General features: G+C 36.0%; 1 protein-coding gene across 2 annotated transcripts in view; it reads left to right on the top strand.

The window, feature by feature from the left end:
* The first annotated feature begins 4,664 nt into the window (after positions 1 to 4,664).
* The window catches only part of LOC117985172 (SID1 transmembrane family member 1-like), a 41,675-nt gene continuing 29,927 nt past the window's right edge, over positions 4,665 to 16,412 (top strand). Inside the window, exons 1-6 of one of the 2 annotated variants that reach the window (XM_069500839.1) lie at positions 4,665 to 4,982; positions 5,567 to 5,636; positions 6,096 to 6,192; positions 7,001 to 7,123; positions 7,749 to 7,790; positions 8,910 to 9,180. In XM_069500839.1, the coding sequence (XP_069356940.1) occupies positions 4,885 to 4,982; positions 5,567 to 5,636; positions 6,096 to 6,192; positions 7,001 to 7,123; positions 7,749 to 7,790; positions 8,910 to 9,180 (701 nt within the window). In that variant the 5' untranslated portion in view covers positions 4,665 to 4,884. The remainder of the gene's footprint in view (positions 4,983 to 5,566; positions 5,637 to 6,095; positions 6,193 to 7,000; positions 7,124 to 7,748; positions 7,791 to 8,909; positions 9,181 to 16,412) is intronic. The other variant, XM_069500840.1, reaches the window with a different exon arrangement.

Below are 16,412 nucleotides of genomic sequence, written 5' to 3'. Positions count from 1 at the left end.
ACATGCAAATATAACTACACCCGTAATATATAGTCGTGTTAACAAGAGCTGGAACGTATACTCCGTACAAAATGAGTTCTCACGCGCCATTTTACCTATATGTAACTGATATGTCAAAAGTACAGTTCATCTTTAAAATAACGGTAAAATCGTACTTTTGGCATGACAGTAACACAGAGCTTTTCATGGCAAGTTCTGCATGACACCAATCCCACCGCCATATTAAAGAAAATACCTTTAGTAATGCTTATTATGTTGGACGCAAATCTCTACAAACTCTGCAGGACTAAGGCTGAGATCAATAGAGCGAACTTCGACTTTGCTCAGACTTAAGTTTCAGTTAATATGATAGAGCCTTAGAGATTTGCGTAAAACCACCAATATAATATAATGTTTGTAACAATACCTCCGAGGGAACCAATAGCGTTTTATATTATAGTGTAAAATGTTAAATATTTATGGCTTTCCTACTTGGTGGGTTGTCTTAGGATCTCAAGCTTTGTTTAAAAATCTTTTTAATATTAATTTCTATATTATTGAAGGATGATTGAAATGTGAAGGTCAAATCTTTTGTTTCGGCTTATAAGCCCCAGCTCACATTGGTCTAGCGGTCTCGACGAAAGTGTACAGAGCCACTTACTGTATATTTCACGCATGTGCTCAGTGTGCTTTAGATTTGTGGATTTTACATCTGACTCAACATTGATACAATTCGAGATCCAAAACACAATAGCGCCAGAGTAAAATAGACCTATATTCCTTGGTTTAAAGTCCAAAGTTCAGTAACACAGTTAATTTCACTATTTCGCTTGGAGCGCGGGCTGTAGATGTATGGGCGTATGTATGGAATTAAGTCTCATTTTATTTGAACAATCAAATGTTATACTAAGCACATAGCCATGCACAGTGTTTCATTTGACCAAAAAAATTTCCCTCTTCGGTTTTCAGTATTAATCGATTAAGGGATGCATTTTGAATGCACGAGTAGAACACCCACGTGTCAATTTCAAATACTTTTTTTTATAAAAAATATTGAAATTTGAGTGATATTTTCATGAAAAAAAATTAAAAATATTCCTGTAACTTAACTATCCAAGATATTTATTTCAGATAATTATAGGCTGATGAAACATCTTTGGGCGCATTTTTTTCAATTATTAATTTCGGAAAATTACCTCTGGATACAGAGTAATTTTTTTTTTTCAGATTTTCGTTTTTATTTTTTTCTCCTTAAAAACTCAAAAGTGGGACTTGTGACTAGCACTGTAAGATAGCTCTTAATAAGGCCTATCACTGATAAAAAAACCACGTTCCACTATTGCGGCCCTTGGGAGGAATATATCATTTTATTCTAAGGTCAAATAATACAACACAGGGTTGTCGCTAAAGGTTAACTTCTTTTTGTATGAATAAATATTGATATGAATAAATAAGTTGTCGAGAAATAACGGGCAGTCTTCATCATCATAGAATGGATCATCATCATCATCATCATTGATAATATAAGTAGGTAAAATTAAATTTTTTCTTCAGATATTCTAGAGGAAACTTATGACGTTTGAAACTTAACATTAATTTGTAGGTTGAAAATGCTATCTCTACCTCAACTGACGTTACTGGACCTCTATATGCACAGTTTAACCGGTGATGTTGTAAATGCGTTCACTTACTTTATTCCTTCAAGACCTGGACCTTTTTATATGGAACAGCATTTAATTTGCCTCGGACCTTTTCTGATATAATATGATACTGAAATATGCACTATCAATGAAAAAGCACTAAAATATGCAATAACGCTATGAAAATAGCTTTTTATGCATTTGCATATGCAAACATGCAAATGCATATATTTCGATGTTTAGTAGTTAGGTTCTAAATGAGATAAAATATTGTAATATGGGAAAAATATAGTCCAAAAATAAAGCGAGTAAAGGTCAAATAGAGTGACAACCCTAACACAATTTTTTGAAGTGTAATTACTCCCAAAGGCCGCAATAGTGGAACGTGGGTTTTTTATCAGTGATAGGCCTTATTAAGAGCTATCTTTTAGTGCTAGACACAAGTCCCACTTTTGAGTTTTTAAGGAGAAAAAAAATGAAAACGAAAATCTGAAAAAAATTAATTACTCGGTATCCAGAGCTGATATTCCAAAATTAAAAATTGGAAAACATGCGCCTGAAGATGTTTCATAAGCCTAAAATCATCGGAAATAAATATCTTGGATAGTTAAGTTTCAGGAATATTTTTAATTTTTTTTCATGAAAAGGTCACTCAAATTTTAATATTTTTTATAAAAAAAAGTATTTGAAATTGACACGTGGTTGTTCTACTCGTGCATTTAAAATGCATCCCTTAATCGATTTATACTGAAAACAGAAAAGGGAAATTTTTTTGGTCAAATGAAACACTGTGCCATGTCTGATTCGTCGACTGATGTCAGTTTTGTGTACACGTCAAAGGATTTTGGTTCTACAGTGCGACAAGGCTATCCTGGCGCGTGGCGAAAATCGGAAGTAACGTTGCCGCCAAGTTCTTGTTTGAATATTCTAAGCCTTTGTTCTCCAACAGCGCCCCCCTGTCAATGTCATTCAAGTGCCAAGAGAGCCTCGTCGGACTGTATTCGTAAACAAAGTTCACGTTTACCCAACGCTGAACCAACGCTGAACCAACTGAACGCTGGCCCAACGTGAACTGGTGGCTTGACTTGGTATAATAATCACTAATCAGCTTACAGTTTCAAAGTTTCTTGCTACTTTTGTTTGTTTATTTTTGTATGTAATGTAACCATAGACAAGTTATAGAATAGACATAGTGTTTTGGCGAATAGGTTCGGTAGATTTATTTGTTGTAAAATTATTATCATTGTTTAATCACTAAGTCTAATTTACCTAATTTGTAATTTAAATTCAAAATTATATCAAATGAATCTTTTTCTTGAATCAATTAGACTTAAAAAAATTAACTGTATAAAAATATATAAAATCATTGTACAAATTAAAAATATTTGAAGCTGTATAATTTTAACAACATGTCTTTATTTGGTATAACATTTAAGAGTGTATACATGTCTAGAAGTGAAACTTTTAACCTAGACAGAAAATTTAATTGTACAAACGTAGGTGATGAATTTTTTGTCTGTTTCCAACTGAATAATATTATGCTTGGCTCAAAAGGGCTGAAACCCAGAGCCAATTGAAAAAAAGAACATGCTCATCTAGACAATGTAATTGCTCCTAGTATAAATTTAACGGTTATTCAAATTGTACCCTTGGTTTTGACTAGATTGAGAAGGCTAAGAACTTAAATAAAACCTTACTGTACCTATAAGTTTGGTAATTATTACCAAGGAACATGAACTTACAAACAAACAATACAATTACAAACAGTAAGTCTCGTAGTTGGTTAAAAAAGTTGCCATCGTCTCACAATTTAAAAAATACTTATATGGATTTTTGCCCTGTTTGGCTTGACCAATTTTGATGCAGTTTTTAGTAACATGTAGAAAAGAGGTTTTTTTAGTTGTTTCAATTTAGTTACTTTAGTGTACAATCATTGAAAAATTAGGGTTATAATACCAAATATTGAAAATTTTGTATTTGTTTCTTGGAATTTCTTAGTTAAAAAAAAGTTTTCGATTGTTAATAATTTAGATTTGACCAAAGTTGGTGTCGGTAGCTGTGAATGTATATTTTTGCTAATAAATGATTATTAATAAATGTGCTTGTTTCGATTCATATGCTGTTATTATTATTTTTATAATAAATCATTTCTCCACCACTACTCACTCCAATCTATATAAAATTAGAAAATTCATATGACCCTATTCCCCTATTCAGTCTCCTAAGCAATAAACTGTCTCTTAAATATTTTTTTCAGACTGAATTTGTACCTTATAAGGACCTACATGTTTATTAAGTTCATCGTGATCAACCCATCGCGCGCCGGCTCACTACAGACCACGGGTCTCCTCTCAGAGATAAGGGTTTTAGTCATAGTCTACCACTCTGGCCAAGTGTGGATTGGCAAGACTTCAGACAACATTATGAAGAACTCTCGGGCACTTCGGTTTCCTAACGATGTATTCCTGTAAAGTTTAAAGTAAATAGATTGCTAAGAAGTTAAAACCCCAACTTCGGATTAGGAGGCGGACATCCTAACCACTAGGCTATATTAGTTATAGTTTATCCATATTAAAAATGCGAAAGTGTGTCTGGTAGCTTATCATGGCCTATCTGTTTAACCGATTATTATGAAAAGTGCAGTCTTAGTTTACTTAGCTTACAATCAAAGTATTCCCACAGCATTTTTTAAAAATTTAAATCCCTGTGGACAAAGTCGGGGGCATTATCATATCATCATAATATCAATATGGTCTAGGTATCTACAGAAATACTCATAAGTCGTAGCTTGCATCTTGGACCTTAAAAGTCTTAACTAACATAGGCTTCTTTTTATCTAGGAAAATCAAAAAAATCCTATTGGATTATAGGAGATTTTATTTGCTGGCAGGGCTGGTATAGTGTGTTATCTATGCAGGCAGCCTTTCAACGACCACTACGCCCCCCGTCAATGTCATTCAAGTGCCAAAAGAGCCTTGTTGTTATTGTAAAATGATCACCAATGTAATCCAAGAAACGTTATCTGTGTAAGTTTTCAAGGTTTTCATCATTTCATAATGTTTTCAAAATTCTGTCAATTGTCATAGTTAAATAAATAGCAAATGACACTTGGGAAAACCACAAAAAGCAAAACGGACGGTTTTTCTTGTATTTTTCACTGTTTCCTCAATTTATAATTTCCAAAACAAAAAGTATTATATCAGATCAATAAAGTATTCGGTAATTTAAGCCAAATTGAACAGTAAATGTGTGTTATCAATTCAAAATGGAAGTGGTCTGGTTGAAGTTTATTATATTTTTGTTGATACTTCCTTACACTTTGAGCCAGATACGTGATGAAATAATATTTCATTACAATAACACGTAAGTTCCTTTTGTGTATTGTTTTATCACAATCCTTCCATTCATGGGATATTATGTTTGAAAGTCTATTTCTTAACCAATTGCTTTAATCAAGTTATCTGCAATGTTATACCTACATGCAAGCATTCAAATGCACACCTAATTGAGTAACTTAAGCTCTAACTTCATGAGTGTTTTATCAAACAATAATAGTGTAGCGTGTATTTCCCTGCTGTCTTCTAAACTAAGCAACAGTGAAGTCTTCTGTGTACCTACAAAAAAATTCTGGGTGGTTTAATGCTGATCAGATTATTTATTACTAGCTGGTGTCTGCAACTGCTTGGGCTTAGGTTTTGAAAAATCCAGTTGGAACTCATTCTCTTCGCTTTTCTCTTCATTTGATTAACATAATTATGTTGGTTATACCTTTTGATTTTTGATAGATAAAAATTATTAGCTTATCTTATTTTCTTATTAGTCATTCTTATAAAACATAAGTGTACCTAATATGGGTTATCTAAGTTATGTTCATAACAATAGATCATTATTATTGAATAGGTATAAATATCTTGTCAATATATTATGTATTCTTTTTATGTTTTCAGATATAAATACAATGAACCCTACACAGTGGAAGTTAGTAAAACCACAGAGTATATAATGGAATTTGCAGGAGTAAGTTTTGTGTTTCCCAACTGAATGATATTTAAAAGGAAAAACGGAACCCTTATAGGATCACTTTGTTGTCTGTCTGTCTGTCAAGAAACCTACAGGGTACTTCCCGTTGACCTAAAATCATTAAATTTGGCAAGTAGGTAGGCCTTATAGCAGACATAAGGGAAAAATCTGAAAACCGTGAATTTAGAGTTATATCAATACACAAAAGAAATTATGGTCATGAACTAATAATTAGTATTTTCAATTTTCGAAGTAAGATAACTATATCAAGTGGGGTATCATGTAAAAGGGCTTCACCTGTGCATTCTAAAACAGTCTTTTATTTATTTTTATGCTTCATAGTTTTTGAATTATCGTGCAAAATGTCGATAAAATACGACTGTAGTACGGAATCCTCGGTGCGCGAGCCTGACTCGCACTTGGCCGGTTTTTTATAAAAGATATTTATGTTAACAGGACATAGAGGAGTCTAACACACCTGCCCGGGTGACAGTGGCCAGCGATTTTGCTAATCGCACCTACCCTCTGTTTATTACTGCGAGGCAGCAGAAAGGTACTTACTGTACACGGCAAAGTAATGTACATCGACCTTTAGAAGGAGGCGTTGTCCTATTGTCACCGCTCGTGCGATGATGTCTACTGAATGTCCTATTAAAAAGCGCGCGATAACCACAGGGTTATACTGTTGTTTACAAATGCATGACGTCAGAGCACAGATAATCTATCGGCCAAACATGGCCGACAGTGTTTTCACCTGTCTAAGAAAAATATTTTTTTAAATTAAAGTTTTACGGTTTTTAGGGCGCAAAAAAATATAGTGTTAATTTTTTTGATATAATAGGACAAATATTAACCATTTAAGACCAACTTAAAAAAATTGTCAAGTAGCCTATTATGCGATGCGTTCATATTGTATTTCATCGCACGATGAAATCGCATCGCATCGCTCGCGCGATGACAATAGGACGGCGCCGGAGATGGCAGATTTGTAAAACATTCTCTCTGTAGTTGAGACCGACAAAACGTATATCAGAGATCTGGGTTCAGTAGTGAGCTGACAATGGGTTGGTGATGATGAGTACACAAAAATAATTTTTCAACACACTTGCTCATAAAGTGGCTCTAATTTCACCGCAATTAGGAACATAATGACATCTATAATCAAACTGACTTTTTCATTGCTATTATTCACAAGTGAGTTGAGATTTTTTTTTGATTTTATTGGTTGAGTTGCTCTGTTCTTTAAATAGTTTCGATACAAAAAAGATCGTGTTCAATAGTACAAATGACCGAACACTTGTACCATAATGTACTATTACACTTCTTTTAAGCATGTAATACACAAAAAGAATGTTTTTCAGGTGTGTTCTCATGGCAGTTGCCGATGCTGGTTCAAACTCTGGATATGCTGGAGCAGTTCAGCAACATCTCTCGCACGCTGTGCCCACACAACAACATATTCTCCGAAGACGAGGACACGTGCGGTAAGTGCTCCACACATACAGGGTGTAACTGGAACGCTAGCAAAAACCGGCCAAGTGCGAGTCAGCCTTGCGCACTGAGGGTTCCGAACTACAATCGTATTTTATCGATATTTTGCACGATAAATCAATAACTATTATGCCTAAAAATAAATAGAAATCTGTTTTAGAATGTACAAGTATAGCTCTTTCACAGGATACCCCACTTGGTATAGTAATCTTACTTTGAAAATCGAAAATAGCAATATTTGTTCATGACCACAATGTAATTTTTTTTGTGTGATGTAACCACAAATTCACGTTTTTCAGATTTTTCCCCGAATGTCAGCTATAAGACCTGCCTACCTGCCAAATTTCATGATTCTAGGTCAACGGGAAGTACCCTGTAGGATTCTTCACAGACCGACAGACAGACAGACAAAGTGATCCTATAGGGGTTCCGTTTTTCCTTTTGAGGTACGGAATGAATACGGTCAATAGTACTGATGATTACTGATGTGATACTACAAAAAAAAAACGCGAAAAAATATTTAAAAATCCTATACCTATTTAAAAACTAGTATGTATAGGAATATATTAGCGGTAGGTTTTCCCTAACGCTTGATGTTTTTTGTTCACGCTTTCTTAGTAAGTGGGAATCGGATCACCGTCTACTGTGGTCCTTTGATACGTAAATACCTACTCTTTATATATTGTTTCTTCTATATTTTGTTACTTTTTATTTATTTTTACCTTATTGCATACAATACAACACAAGTAAACAAAATAAAAACATATAAAGATCTTAATATAATAACTGTAGCATGCAAAGGCGGCCTTATCGCCTATCTATATTTTATAAGCCTTAATAGCTCAACCGGTAAAGGAGTGGACTGAAAACCGAAAGGTCGACGGTTCAAATCCCACCCGTTGCACTATTGTCGTACCTAGTCCTAGCACAAGCTTTATGCTTAATTGGAAGGGATAGGGGAATATTAGTCAGCAATTAACTTGGCTAATATTCTTTAAAAAAATCTATATTTATTTATCTAATCAAAAGTAGAAACTAACTGACTGACATAGACTAAACTAAGCTAAGATATGTTGCATGTTGGTTTTCTCGTAACGGACTCCCGCTAAAAAGAAATCAGATCGCTTCAGAAAGGGGTTTGAATATTTTGGTATGCAGCCTGACCGACCTACATGTCTGCCATTTTCTTTTTTTCAAAATAGCGGTTAGCGTAAAACCTGGATGAATCAATAGCTGGTATCAATACAAGCAAGTATTGTATAAGACCAAATCTTCCAAAGTGTCACGTTACCGAGATATAAGCTATCAAAGTTGTAATGGCATAAGTCCCGCAAATTGCTAGTGCCACCGTTTTAGTGTCGTCAGCACTAGACTGAATTTCCGAGCTGATGGTATACATATTTTTATTTCGGCTGACGTCAAAATAACGTTTTTCGATGTTAATGAGACATGGTTCCAGTGCAGTAGCAATTTGCGGGACTTATACTCCACCAGAAGTACAACTATTGAGAGCCTCAATAGCTCAACGGTTAAAGGAGTGGACTGAAAAACCGAAAGGTCGACGGTTCAAACCCCGCCCGTTGCACTATTTCGTACCTACTCCTAGCACAAGCTTGACGCTTAGTTGGAGAAGAAAGGGGAATAATAGTCATTTAACATGGCTAATATTCTTATTAAAAAAAAAAAAACTATATCTCGGATTTTTTTAACCACATTTTTGCTAACAAATCCTCTAAAAAGAAACAAAGTACTATTTTCACCCATTTTCTTTTGTTCTAGACATATCATCACTAAACACGCCCATAGTCCACCTGACCTCGTCCTCACCTGACCCCATAAAGGTCACAATCACAGTGGAGACGGTTGAAGATTTCTACATCAACCTCAACTCGGTGACCAATCTAACCAGCACCCCGAGTCAGCCCAAATACTACTTCTTTCCCTTCGACCAGGGGCCAAACAAAATGGTCGACGTGAATTCGCAGAGTATAAAGAAGAAGTATATTTGTAACAAGGGTTTGGATTTTGAGGAGCAGAAAACTTTAGAGAGGTTAGTAAGGTTTTTTTTTTTTTGTGAACAATTTATTTATTTTCTAGCTGATGACTTCGTATGCGTGGATTTAGGTTTTTAAAAATACCATGGGAACTCTTTGATTTCCCGGGTTAAAAAGTAGGTTTTTAAAAATACCATGGGAACTCTTTGATTTCCCGGGTTAAAAAGTAGGTTTTTAAAAATACCATGGGAACTCTTTGATTTCCCGGGTTAAAAAGTAGCCTATGTCACTCTCCAGGTCTTTATGTACCCATGCAAAAAATCACGTCGATTCGTTGCTCCGTTATGACGTGAGTGAAGGACAAACCAACAAACAAACACACTTTCGCATTTATAATATGGGTACTGATGTACCAAAATTGTAGCAAATTCGTTAGTCGTATCAAGACGGTACTAGAATAATTATAATATGAAAATAAGTATATTATATACAAAAATATATATTATATCGTTGTTAAAAAGGCGGAAACAAAGTATCGGACGTATCCGTTAGCCGCGGCTGACAGCAGTGACAGATAGCTGTGTACAGTCGATTGGGACGCGGCTTGCGATGTGATGTTGCCGTTGGAGGTTCCGTAGAGTGGATAGATGTGTAAATCAAACACGTGTGAGTTGTTCTATGTCCCGTTTATTACTGCTCCTCAATACTAATACATAACCCCACTACATCACCGGGGTGGTTTTGAAAAAAAAAATGTTTTAATACAATTTTTTTTTTTTTTTTTTGATAATATAAAATTATTTCATATAAACTTGTTTGATTTCCTTATTACCTAATACATAGAAATAAGCTGTTCGAAACATTCACAATCTTATAGGTAAGTTACAATATGAAATTTAAAATATAATGTACTTAATAGGTACAATACGATGGTACATACATGTCATCGCAATGAAATATAAAACCATTAGGCACTTATGATACAATGTTAGGTAGTTACCTACCAGACTACAATAATAATATACTAATAATAACAAGCGTAGGTACCTCGCGTATTCATAAGTAAAGAAACATGAGCTAAACACTAATACTAGGTGACATATGGTTTTGTCCTATTTTTATGGACAGTCTCGACATTTTTACCGTTATGCACTGTAACATTAGGTCCATCTTCACTTAACACTGTATAGGGTCCATCGTATAGCTTATCCAGTTTTTTACCTGTTTCATTTTTGATCAAGATTAAATCATCTTTCTGATACTGAATGGGATTACACTTTTTGTCCCATACATGTTTCCTTTTTAATTTGCTTAAAACTAAATTTTTATGCGCTTCCTTAGATGCTAACTGTAGCCTATACTTAAGCTCAAGTGCATAATTATCTTGGCTGTATAGTGGCTCTACTACATTACTTCTTAAATTACTAGGTAAACTACAACTATTGCCAAATACGAGTTCGTACGGTGTATACTTAGTCTGTGTATGGACAGTAGTATTAAATGAGAAACACCAGAACTGAAGCCACTGACTCCAAGTTTCTGGATGTCCGTCACATAATGTTCGTAAATATGCAGCGAGATGCTTATGAGTGTTTTCTAAAGAGCCTATCGACTCATGGTGATAAGCTGTAGAATTTATCTTTTCAATTTGAAGTAGCTTACATACCTCTTTCATCGTTTCTGACTGAAATTCGCCGCCTTTGTCACTCGCGACAATTTTGGGTAGCCCGTAACGTAACACGAAGTTATTAACAAAGGCTCTTGCCACACTTACTGTATCTTTACGCTGCAAAGGGTACGCCTCGACGTATTTACTTAGCTCGCATTGTAAACTTAAAATATAAACATTACCATCTATATCTTTATCTAAAGGACCTATGATATCTAAATATACTTTTTCGAAAGCTTTCGACGCTGTCGTCGTCACGACCATCGGCTCTACTATATTTCTAGAATACTTATTAGTTTGGCATTTGCCGCACTTACTTACGTATCTCCGTACATCGGATTCTAGCCCTGGCCAGAAGTACTTACCTTTGATGTTGCTGATCATGCGTTGTACACCCGCATGGCCACTCGTAGGTAGTAAGTGATAATCATGTAGTATGCATATCTTTTCTTCCTCATTATGGACTCGTTTTACTCCTTTTAATATATTTATCTGCGGTCCGGACCATTTTTCTCTACTTTTTATCTCATTTATTAACTGTTTTATGAACTCTACATTTTTTTCATCTCTAATTATACATAAATTTTTAATATTCAATTCACTACAAATATGCTCAATAAATTCGCAAATTCGACTCGCGTAAAATGCGACATATAATTGAGGTTTATGTAGATAGACTGAGTTGACTCCTCATATGCTAAACATTCTCTTTCATATGATAATTTCCTCTTACTCAATTTACTTCCTAACATAAATTTCAATTCTACGTAATCACTCGGTTTCCTTAGTATCTCTGCGACTCTTGGTTGGCCAGACCTTGATTCGACAGGTATACAAGGATCCCTCATGTCTACCTTCCTATTCAACTCCTCTTTATCTAATCTAGCTTTCTGAGCTCTTGTCATTACTAAGCTAACTTTACTATTCAATGATTTTAATTCTTCCGAACTTATGGTCACCCTACTCAGAGCGTCTGCGACGTTATCACTGCCTTTTACATACTCAATTTTAAAGTCGTACTCCTCTAACTGCAATCTGAATTTTAAAAGTCTTGTTGACGGATCTTTCATGCCAAATAAATAAATTAGAGGTTTATGGTCGGTTTTAATGATAAATTGCTTACCGTATAGGTATGGTCTAAAATGTTTTATACTCCAAACTATCGCCAAAAGCTCTTTTTGAATAATTGGATAGTTTAATTCCGCTTTATTTAGAGGTCTACTAGCGTAGGCTACGGGTTTTAAATCTTTATTACACAAAACTGAACCGATAGCTATGCCTGACGCGTCAGTTTGAAGAACGAAAGTGTTATTATCAGAAAAATCTGGGTATTGCAAAATGGGGGGTGTAATTAATTTATTTTTCAATATTTCGAAACTATTTTGACATTCTTGTGACCATGAAAATATTGCATTTTTCCGGCATAATTTATTTAATGGTAAGGTGATTTCAGAAAAATGTGGAATGAATTTTCTATAATAATTGCAAAACGCTACAAATCGTCTAACCTCGTCTGAATTTGTAGGTATCGGGTAGTGTTGTAGCACTCTTACTTTTTCTGGATCGGGTAGAACACCCTCAGCTGACACCACGTGACCTAAATATAGTAACTGTGTTTTCATAAATTCGCACTTAAGTGGGTTAAGCTTAAGGTTCATTTTTCTGAGCCGTTCAAATATACTTATTAAATTTTTATTGTGAGTTTCCCTGTTTCTCCCAAATACTATTAGATCATCGCAGTAAATAAAACACTTTTCGAAGGTTAATCCTGACATTGCTATTGACATAACTCTAGAGAATGCATTAGGACTAATTTTTAAACCCATGGCTAGACGCTTCATTCTGTATTGCCCAGTACTCGTGGCAAAACTGGTAATATCCCTACTCTCGGGGTTTAAACTGACCTGATAAAATCCTTGATACAAATCCAAATGAGTGAAATAAATACACCCTGAAAGTGAATCTAAGATGTCCATTATATTTGGTAAAGGAAACTTATCGTCCTGAATTGACTCATTAACCTTCCTATAATCTATCACTAAACGCCATTTTTTCCCGTTTTCTGACTTTTTAGGCACCAGTAATATTGGGCTATTCCATTCGCTATTAGATGGTTCTATTATGTCGTCATCGAGCATACGTTGTACTTGTTTATTAATTTCTTGCTTCGATGCCTGTGGCAAGCGATAAGGTTTTGTATACACGGGTTTGGTGTCGGGTTTCACCATAATCGACTGTTCTACAACGTTCGATACACCTAGCTTGTCACCTTCTAAGAAAAATATGTCTGAGTATTTAGAGCATATTATTTGAAGCGATTTTTTCTCGGTGGGGTCTAAATGGTCCAATTTCAATTCTGCTAATAATTTTTTAACACGGCTAACATGTTTTTGAGATTCGCTAAATGAACATAGGTTATAGTTTTCTAAATAGTCAATGTTTCCCGATTGAATAATACTCGATTTAAGTATTTTTATAGGCTTTTCATCCGTATTCATTATTTTTACTGGTATTTTACCTCTATTCGGCTTTACGATACAACCTGCCAGAAATACGTTTTCATGTAATTGTTTCGGATGTATAACACAATCTTTATATAAGCTTTTACTAACACTCAAATAATGAATTGACTCGCTACGTGATGGAATAGTTAAGTATTCGTCCGACTCTACGGTTTTGCTAGTAGACTTACATATTCTTAAGGTACATGTTTCATAATAATTAAATTGTAACGTGAGTCTGTTCGTAGGCAAGTCTATGTTTGCATTATAAGTTCTGAGAAAGTCTAGCCCGATAATTCCATCCGCTCCGCATGGAACGTTATCGAATAGGTATAACTTGTGGCGAAATATGAAACCGTTTGCTGACTGTAGTGGAACATACGCTAAGCATGTCGACTGTATTTTTCCACCTATACCTTTTATAACTGTAGTACTTTGATACTTTTTTACTTGATTTTGAATAATCTGACTATTTATGATAGATAAAGATGCCCCTGTGTCCAATAAAAATTTGCATTTCCGATTACCGATAAACAAATATATGAAATCTAACCCTTCACATACTAAAGCATAATTAGGCTCGAAAAAACTCTGCAAAATTTATATCTTGCTCCTCCTTTTGCTCAGACGCTGTGACGTAAGCATTTCCCTGACGGTGATTATTATTTGAGTTGCCTCTATAAAACCTGGTGTTATTTCTTGGGTATCTGGACTGGTTGTAGTACCTCGTAGGTGTGGTCCTAGCACGATAATTATAGTTATAATAACCTCTCCTTACCTGTGGTGTGGGCTGATATGCGCCTCGGTGAGGGCCACTCGTACGGTGGAAGTTTCGACGTCCCCGACTGTACCTGGGGTAACGAAATGACTGATTCCGGCCTTGCGAATATGAGTAGACCCCGTTGTTGGACGATGTCCCGGCGGTGGCCAGCTCCTCATCCTCCGCTGCGCGTACTGCGTCTTTCAACTCGCTGTAATTCCTGGCTGATATTATGGTGCTCAGCCTTCGGTTACGAAGGCCGTCCGCAAACCTCTTTATTGCTAGTTTCTCGTTTATAGGTCTCAATATATCACGTGCCTTCTGATTTTCTTCGGCTTGTGATATGGTGAGGCCTATAAAGAGCTCCTCCAGCTTTTCACCATAAGCGCTAATAGACATATTGTTCTGTGTTAAATTGTTTATTTGGGACAGCAATGAATTGGCAGACTTTTTTGTAAGCAAATATTTTTTCATGTCTGATAGCAAATTGTCAATAGTGGAATATTCGGAATTAAGTTTTAATTTCGCGGTTTTTGATAGTCTAGTTTTTAATATAAAAGAAATTAGCAACCCCTTGCTGTCCTGACCTTTTAGATAACTGCTATACATTTCGATGCTGTCTATTATCTGTTCTATATTCTCTTGTTTACCATCCATTACCGGGATTAAAGTACTTGCCGTTTTTAGGTCGAAGTTATCCATTTTTTCGAATGATGACTGTTCTATATTCTCTTGCTTACCAGTCATTTTTTCGACTGATGACTTATCATAGCTTAATATTTTAAGAAAAGTTTCCTCAATGTTTTCACACAGTTTTTGTATGACTAATGATGAATATTCTAAATCCTTTTCATTTAATTGCGTGATAAATATTCTATAATTTTCGTATATTTCTAACGCTTTTCTTACCTTGCTTAATCCTATTTCCTCTAGCCTCCTATCTGGTCCTAATTTCCTAATGCTTACTCTTAAGTACTCTAATTCACTATTTATATTACTTAAATGTTTTTCCATTAAGTCTATACACTGTCCATTTTCTCAATAGTTTTTACAATAAATCTATACTGTTCATTTTCTCACCGCACTTTCCGCACTTTCCGCACTTTACGCACTTTCCGCACTTTACGCGCACATCACTTTAATTGTCACACATTATACTCGACTCTCCTCTCGATCTCCTCTCGTAGACATCCGCTCCTGCAGCCTCCTTATAAAGTCCGCTCTCACTCCTTCATTAATCCAGTTCCAGTGGCATTGTCTGTATTTAGTAACTCCTATATAAAGAATTGCTGCGCTACATATCGCCAATATTGCTGCCATCATGATGTTGTTGGTGTACATGGGGTGGTCCATGGTGGAGTCTCCATTCTGTGATATCACCTCTTTGTTCTCGCACACGCACTTGGAGCACTTTGGTCCCATTTTTAATTATTTTAATGTTATTCCCGACACGTGTTGCTATCGCGGTGCGAGCGGCCGCTACTCCCCGTGCAAAAGTCCGCTCGCTGTCACGGTCGCCATGTGATGTTGCCGTTGGAGGTTCCGTAGAGTGGATAGATGTGTAAATCAAACACGTGTGAGTTGTTCTATGTCCCGTTTATTACTGCTCCTCAATACTAATACATAACCCCACTACAGCGAGATATCTGACATCTGATAGTTTGCACAGTTTAGTGTACATCTTATTATCCAGGTACCTATAAAGGCCGCGTCTGATAATTTGTTTCCGCCGTAAGAGTTCATTATAGTATAGGTATTGTTTAGTAGTGACACTGTAGAGGTGCAACCTCTACCGTTACTTGGCTGGCAGCTATTAGGAAAACTTCGCAGCTGCCACACAACAATATTCAAATTTGGAACACAGTGGGGAATCCTCCTGGTCACGCACGTTACAAGATTCCACATTCCCTATCATCCGCTCGTCACGTCAACATCTTCTACCATTGTATTATATAAAGCTCGCGAGCCCGTCTGTATTGTACATAACATATCAATTGTAAAGTGTAAAATAAACATCACTATATGTAGCTGGTTCTTCATTACATCAACCCTTCAGCTACATAATTGGTGACCCATCATTGAGGAACACATCAGCCACATTGGGTACCTGCGTCTACGGTCGAGCCAGCACACTGCTCCCGTACATCTCCGGCGTGCAAGCAACTCAACGCAACAAGCAACGACGTGCGGCCACATTAGCTGCACCCTCTGAACGCGAAAGCTACGAGTTACGACTGCGACTCGACATGGACGCCACAGATGGTGTCCCTCGTGGACGCAATCCAGTCAACTCGACGCGGCACGCTACGCAACCTACCCTGTCCTACATCGCTGACCACAACTCAACCTCCTGAACCC

This window comes from Maniola hyperantus, chromosome 9 (assembly GCF_902806685.2).
Source record: "Maniola hyperantus chromosome 9, iAphHyp1.2, whole genome shotgun sequence".
Taxonomy (NCBI): domain Eukaryota; kingdom Metazoa; phylum Arthropoda; class Insecta; order Lepidoptera; family Nymphalidae; genus Maniola; species Maniola hyperantus.
This window is presented reverse-complemented; position numbering and strand designations above follow the sequence as displayed.